Here is a 7,887-nt window from a genome sequence, read left to right as displayed (position 1 = left end):
AATATTTATTGCATGCTAACGCCATTGTCCGACCATATCTACATAGTATTTGTTGCTTTTTCAAGAATTCTATCTTAGGGATATTATTATTGGCTAAAATTAACCCTCATTTATATAAATTGAATTATTTGAACCAAGATTTATATTTTTTGGTCCAACACATAATTCAAAATGTATATTGGAAAACAGAGAAAAATAAATAAATAGCATTACATCGAAGAAAAATAAAATAAAATCCCATGCTACTAAAAAGGGGAAAAAAAGGAAAGCGCAGTTAAAAGTAAAAATGAAGGGGTAAAAGAAAAAGAGAGAATAGGGAAGCCCTGGGTATAGCATATCGAACAAACACAGCCGAAAGATTACGATAGCAAAAAACGAGCTTCACATTTGTGCTGCCGAAGAGAGAAGAGAAAAAAAGAGATCGAAAATGAGCGGAGTGGGGAAGAAGATCGCCGACGTTACATTCAAGGCCGGTAGGACTATTGATTGGGAAGGAATGGCGAAGCTTCTGGTCACCGATGAAGCTCGCAAGGAGTTCTCTAACCTCCGCCGTGCCTTCGATGATGTCAACTCTCAACTCCAGACCAAGTTCAGCCAGGTGATTTATTATTTTCTCTCTGTTTCACTGTTTATATATACGTATTTCTATGTGGATCTAGGGTTTCACTGTCGGATCTGTGCTTAGTTTGTTTAATTTTTTTGTTAAAAAAAATGTTGATTTAATGTATCTAGTGTTCTAAGGCGGATCGTATTTTGATTGAAATGTGCTTTTTAGTTTGGTTAGAGATTTGTCCTTCAGTGTTTGAGCTTTGGAGACTTGTGGTTTAGAGGGTTGTAAAGCGGTCCTAATTGTTTTTGGTATTGAGGCTTAGTTGATTGATTGATTGATTGAATAAAAGCCAGAGGTGGAACCAGGAATTTAACTTTATGGGTTCTGTATTTTAGAAATGACGACTTTAAATGCTAGTAACTGGGTTCGAAATTTAATATTTGTACATATGAATTTCTTAACATAAATACACTGTTTGAGCATAAGCTACTAGGTTCAGCCCATGCCAAATGCTCTGTGTGTGTGTGTGTGGGGTGGGGTAGTGGTTATATGGTCATTTACTGCTGTATGTTCTTATGAGAGCTATGTGATTATGTTGGTTGAAGGATTAAATTGGACTGCTGGAATTGATTGTGGTATGATTTGGAATGTTATTTTCGTGTTTCTTTGTTTTTTAACTAAACATTGCAAACTTGTCTGTTGAATTGAGTTTGGTGTTTGTTAAACAATGTTCATAATTCTTATTTGTATAGGCTAACTTTGCTTGTCCATAATTCAGTTGACTTTTTGCATAGGGAAGGACCTTTGTGTTTCCAATTGTTCATTATCAATTCTGCCATTTTCTTACTGTAGAAGAAAAAAATTCGATGAGCTTTCTCTTTACTATTCTAAGAATTTTGGATTTGTTGATGCAAATAAGAATTTTCATACTGGAGAAAGCTGCTTGAGTTAAATCTATCTTGGGATATGTTAAAAGCTTTTAGTCTTTTATAAAATTTGCAGCTTTGACTAGTGGTACTTCTGACTTAGATTTAACCACTAGAATATTCCCTGATAAAAGTTAATACATGGAGTAGTGTATTGTTACTGATTAATCATTATATTTTTTTTGGTAGATTTTCTCATTGGTTTCTGGTTTTTGTTACACTTTTGAGTAATCAGGCATTTCTAATATATGTGTAATTGATTGGGACATGGATAAATTTAGAGTTCTAATGCTTAAGGGATCTTTGCTTCTTAATCATGCAGGAGCCTGAGCCCATAAACTGGGAATATTACAGGAAAGGAATTGGTTCTCGCTTGGTAGACATGTACAAAGAGGCCTATGAAAGTATGTGGAACATCAAATTTCTTTTTGTGTTTACAATCTTTTCTTTACTTTGTCTTTGGTGGAGTAGTCACTTTGGTCATAACATCCAAGCATTTATAAGAGTTTGAGTTAGAAGTGTTGACCATAAAAGTTCTTTTTGGGATTGTCTAGTTAAGATAAGCACATGATTTCTTGTTTCTGATCTTTGTTTAGATCTCATCAAGTAAATCTTTCCAATTCATATTGGTTACAGCTCTTTTTGATGATTTTTTGTTGCTATAATCGTCTTTTTGAAAATGCCTGAGTAAGAACTTTATTAGTTGATGAATCTACTGTAACGTGCACATTAGATATGCAGCATATACTGTCCAATTTCCCTTTAAAAAGTTCCCTTTGGGTCTGTATGGGAAATAATCAAATCATCACCTAAAAGAAAATGTCAAACTCTTCTCGCATATTTTCCGAACACTTCCCTAAAAATACTTGTTGAAGGATGACTCTTCGTGAGAGTGTTGGACTTTAGTGTGGCAATTTGTACATGCACGGTCATCACTAGTAATTGCGAAGGATGAAGCTTTTCTAGAGTGCGGTATTTGTGCACTTTCGTTTGTGAGACAAGTGATCATTTTCCATTCTCTTGATGTGATGTAGATTATTCAAAATGATTTGGGGGGTGGGGGAGGGGGGATTATCTACCGAGTTTCAAACCGTGACCTAGTTGTTCCTCGGGGGATTTCTCTTTTATAAAAGAATTGAAGATTATCCAAAATAATATGTGCTCGCTTGGTTATATTTGTCTTTTCACGTGTTGTATAACTTGGAGACTTTTAACTATCTTTTCTGCTGGAACAGTTATTTCATAAAGTCTGTTATTCTTTTATAAGTTTTCATATTTAATGTTTACTGCTTACCTGTTCTTCTGGTACATTTATAGACCCTGTCATGTATCATAAAAGATGGGCCTTTAGTATATTTTCTCGAGGTTCCACAACTTGATTTTTTAAATTAAAAGCTAAATATTCGTGCTGGTGGCTAATTACTCCATAGTAGCGAAGGTTTAGAGCAATTAAGGTTAAGTCAGGTGCCAAAACTTGATAATTCCTGGGGTTTATGCCATGAATCATCTACAAATAGAACTGTTCCTGGGAACTAACAACAACAACAACATACCCAGTATTATCCCACACCGTGGGGTCTGGGAAGGGTAGTGTGTACGCAGACCTTACGGACCTTGTGAGGATAGAGAGGATGTTTCCAATAGACCCTCGGCTCAGGAAAGCATACACACCACATTAATGAAAATATAGACAAGAACAGACAGTACCAAAAAGTCATATAAAAGTAGAATAAAAACAACAAGATAGTAAGGTGATCAATGAAAGAAAATAACGGTTAGTCATAAAAACCTATTACCAACAGAAAGCGAGACTACGTGCCAATCCTACTGTTATGAACACTCTAGACTACCTACTGTACTACCCTAATCCTCGACCTCCATACCTTCCTATCAAGGGTCATGTCCTCGGTCAGCCGAAGTTGCGCCTTGTCTTGCCTAATAACCTCTCCCCACCTCTTCTTTGGCCTACTTCTACCTCTCCGTAGTCCCTCGAATGTCAACCTCTCATACCTCCTCATCGGGGCGTCTGTGCTCCTCCTCCTCACATGCCCAAACCACCTAAGCCGCGCTTCCCGCATCTTGTCCTCAATAGGAGCCACACCCACCTTGTCGCGAATAACCTCATTTCTGATCTTATCTAACCTGGTGTGCCCGCACATCCATCGCGACATCCTCATCTTTGCTACCTTCATCTTCTGGACATGGGCGATCTTGACTGGCCAACACTCTGGCCCTTACAACATCGTTGATATGACCACCACTCTGTAGAACTTACCCTTAAGTTTCGGTGGCACCTTCTTGTCACACAAAACACCGGAAGCTAGTCTCCATTTCATCCGGCCTACCCCAAAAGGGATATCTTGTAACGTGAAAGTTAAGTCACAATACCAAGTGTACTCTTGAAATTTAAACTTGTTCTAAGTATTCCAGGTTTATCACTTTGGTTTTCTTGGCTAAGAAGATTTTTTCTTCCGTACTTGTCCCAAGTATGTGAATGACTTTATATCTTTGTGTAGCTGTCAATTCCACCAGGCGCAATTTTGGTAACTTGGCACAGTTGAGAAAATCTTGATTGCTGTCAACGTGAGAGTAGTACACTTGAAACGTTATGCTTTAAGTAGCTAGTGCGGGGTGAGGGGGAGTTGAAGTTAATAAAGAGCTCTGAACTTAAGGTCTGATGCAAAATTCTGAAGTTTTGTTTCGTTTAAAACTTGGTCTCCTTCTAATACTTCCAGATATGTTTTGGACCCAAAGAAACGAGACATCCCAATCCAACTGCAAGGATACAATAAAACCTTTCACTCTAGAAAACCAATTCATAATTTTTAAAAATTGAACGAACCAAAAATTAATAGCTGGTATAACCAATAGCAGCTGCATGTTTCTATCCAGCTAATGTTATGAGCTCTAGATTTCTTGTATATCTGGTTCACTGACCACTGACCAGCGTCACGACAGCGTTTTACACTGTTTTTCCATTTCATCTTTGAAATCCTCATTTTTTTTTTCTTTTGATAAGTTAAACTCCTCATTAATTCAAAACTTCACTCTGTTTGACCAACAACGACCCAATCTACTGCAATTTTCTGATCTCATTGGGAATTTTCTGGAAATGCCATAGCACCTGTTGGAATACTTATGTCCTCCAGCATGATAAGAACCTTAGATTTTCCGTGCCCGGATGAAGCATGGGAAAAAAAAGAAAGCAATTTCAATTTTATTCTCTTGTCCTCCCTCTTAATTGCAATTCTTGCTAGGTCTTGTTCATTTATCCTCTTGTTCAATTATACCATTTGGATACACATTTTACCTGCATTCTTGTCAACAATAAATTACAATTCTTGTGTTTGAATGGATGTGGAGTGATCAGTATGCTCTGACACTGCTGTGGAGGTTGAATTAATAAAAGCCTTAACAAAATTAAATATCAGCTTGCAACTTGCTAGTAGTTTTCTTGGAGCATAAAAACCATTTCCGATGTATTTCTTGTCATTGTTGGACTTGTTCCTGTCTTCCTGCTCCTGTTATATAAGAATAACAAATAGAAGTTTGGCAGTCCTTAAAGTTGTATGAATTTCACCTACCTGTCTCCTTGCAATTCTCATTTTAATCGGTTGAACTTTTTGATTCTGAAGTCTAGACAACCTTGTTTCCTATGTGATTCCTTCTATCACTATTGGATCTATGCAGTTCATGCCTGGTATAGATTGAAAGATTCAATTACAATTATCTGAAGTCTGTTAACTATGATCACTTATGTATGTTAAGTTATTCTCATTCAAGCTAAGGTATTCTTTGTCTAGACTTATTGGTTTGAACAATGTTGTCTTGTAGGCATTGAGATCCCCAAGTTTGAGGACACAGTTACTCCTCAATACAAACCCAAGTTTGATGCCTTGGTAAGGAAAATCACAATACTACCCCCTTCCCTGATTGTTTGTTCTTGCAATAGCTATTTTGTTTTCCTAATTATTGTACTATTGTTGTTATACTAGCGGAATAATTAGTTGTAATATCAATTGAGCTAATATCGGAAATCTTACTTTTGTGCTAATTTGAAATCTTAATGGGTAGTCTGTAGTTTAACCACTACAGAAAGGGATCAACCGATTCTTGCAAAGTTGGTTGAACGCATTAAGCAAAGTGATAACTGATAACAATACATGAATCATCTTGTGAATTATGTGTTTGTAATCTACATTTTCAATTGGCTGTCATCAGATTCATACTTATGATATGCACCTATGATCGTGTGCCCGCTTATATTGTTACATGTTTTAAAAGCTTTAATGCTAAAAAAATTTTGTTGCACTAAACTGCAGTTGGTGGAACTGAAAGAAGCCGAGCAGAAATCTCTCAAGGAATCTGAAAGATTAGAAAAGGAAGTTGCTGAAGTCCAAGAGTTGAAGGTGATGCAGAGTTGCCCCTTATTTCCTTTATCTCCATATAAACATATCAATTTATCATTCTTTTCCGCAATGTGTGTATTCAACCATTGCTCTGTGTTGATTTACAGAAAAAACTCAGTACCATGACAGCAGAAGAATACTTTGAGAAGCATCCTGAGTTAAAGAAGAAATTCGATGATGAAATTCGAAACGATTACTGGGGCTACTAATTGGCTTCATGAGCGGTTTTTGGACCCCCCTGTGGCGTGGATTCTCTGAGTTCATCTGTTATTTAGAATAAAAGGGAAGAACCAATTGGTTTGTCTTTTCATTTGCTGGGCTATTTTGAAGAATTTGAACTGCTACAATGTACTTCGCCTCTAGACAATTGTATCCTCCAGTTGGAGGCAAAAGATGTCTTGAGTGGATGAGTATATTTAATTACATTACTGAAGCAATCTTGGATTCTTTGAGTTGAGACTCGAATCCCCACCGACAAGGTGTGAATTTTCTGTCATTTTTCTGATCATGACTATTATTTTGTTGATTTGAATGTTACGATTGATATATCCTTGCTTGCTGACTAAAGAAGCGACAGATACTCAAATGCTTAATGTAATTATTAATGCATATCCTAGATCTTATGAGATCGAAATTTTACCCAGTCAGATAAAGTTGTGCTCAATTCATTTTGCATTCGGGGCTGAACTGCTCCTCTTATAGAAAAGAATTGTAGTTCCATTTCTTAACATTCTCGCAGAATTTTATTGACAGCTGTCTCTATTTTCCAGTTTCTGGCTTGCTTGTCAACAGGTTATTTTCTCTGGAATTTTTTCCCTGCAGTGTTGATATAGAGAATTTTGTAGTAACGTCATGTAGACTTGATAGGATTGCAACAGGTCCGTCAATACCAGTAGGGGTCCTCTTGCTTAACAGAGTTAGCAGGACAATTAATGCCCTTATTTAGCATCTTTGGGTTGAGTTTTGCGAATTCCTATCCTAAACCTCTAGAATCATGACTTTGGTTGATCTGGCACTTTCTCTCTCCCTCAAGAAATGCTCCTCACCAAATGTCCAAAGTCCAGGAGGAGTGAATTGTCGAGTATGGGAAAGTGATAGTAACAACATAAAGTTTTTGGGTTTGGATAGTTATTACTTGGTTTAGCTTTGGTATGGCAATGCATAACTACATTAAGATGCAAGAACCAGCTGAGAATGTCCGGGGGCAAATTATTGAACATTTGAATAAGGATTGTCGAGCCAATAATTGCATGAGTTTTGGAAGAAAAACAAAATTAGAAGTTGCTAGTAGACTTTAAGCTAGCGTTAGACCATAAATTTCCAAATTTATTTTAAAAAATTTGATTTGGGTGAAGTTTGGTTTGTCGATTAAAATTTGTTTGGACATCATTTTTCAAAATATATTTCATTTTTTTTAAAAAAATAATATGAAACATAGTCTTATACCCAAGTTTTAAAAATTATCAAAAATACCCAAAATACCAAACAAACAAACTTGCTAATCATGTAAATGCAGAACCTTAATCGATATCATTCATTATCGTTATCACAAACCATAGTCCTAAACATAGATAAGTTTGGCACAAAATTATCATTTTTATTATGAACTACATAATACACTATCCTAAAACCATAACATGATATTTTAATATCAACTGCTAATAACACACTTACTAGCTACTACAATTCGTCAAATTACAATAATATTACAAGATCCATCAATCCAAAAAAAAGAAGAAGATAGTAACTAGCTGGTGGATTAGTTGAGTCATATTATATGGTGGGTTTTTTTATAAAATACAAAAGTTTGGGATAATTTTTGAAATTGTTAAAAAATCCAACAATAATATTTTGAGCCAAAAATAGGTCTAGAACTAGTTTTGAGATTTGAAAATTTATTTTCAAAAATCCGCCAAAATATGAATAAAATTTATAAACAAATAGGTTTTGCCAAAAACAATTTGGAAAAAAAACTTGCCAAAATATATGGCCAAATATGCTG

General features: G+C 35.8%; 1 protein-coding gene across 1 annotated transcript; it reads left to right on the top strand.

Moving 5' to 3' along the window:
- The first annotated feature begins 226 nt into the window (after window positions 1-226).
- On the top strand, window positions 227-6,431 carry LOC104113179 (ATP synthase subunit d, mitochondrial). Its single transcript, XM_009623285.4, has 5 exons — window positions 227-598; window positions 1,799-1,880; window positions 5,311-5,375; window positions 5,799-5,885; window positions 5,993-6,431. The coding sequence occupies exons 1-5, from the start codon at window positions 428-430 to the stop codon at window positions 6,092-6,094; spliced, it is 507 nt and encodes a 168-aa protein (XP_009621580.1). The 5' UTR covers window positions 227-427; the 3' UTR covers window positions 6,095-6,431.
- The last annotated feature ends 1,456 nt before the right edge of the window (window positions 6,432-7,887 follow it).

Source organism: Nicotiana tomentosiformis, chromosome 11 (genome assembly GCF_000390325.3).
Source record: "Nicotiana tomentosiformis chromosome 11, ASM39032v3, whole genome shotgun sequence".
NCBI classification, from domain to species: domain Eukaryota; kingdom Viridiplantae; phylum Streptophyta; class Magnoliopsida; order Solanales; family Solanaceae; genus Nicotiana; species Nicotiana tomentosiformis.
Note: the sequence above shows the minus strand (reverse complement) of the source record. Positions and strands in the feature narration are given on the sequence as shown.

Coding starts and splice junctions, on each gene's coding strand:
- LOC104113179 (XM_009623285.4), top strand. CDS start 428: ATGAGCGGAGTGGGGAAGAAGATCGCCGACGTTACATTCAAGGCCGGT. Junction 5,376..5,798: donor AACCCAAGTTTGATGCCTTG/GTAAGGAAAATC, acceptor ACTAAACTGCAG/TTGGTGGAACTGAAAGAAGC. Junction 5,886..5,992: donor CTGAAGTCCAAGAGTTGAAG/GTGATGCAGAGT, acceptor GTTGATTTACAG/AAAAAACTCAGTACCATGAC.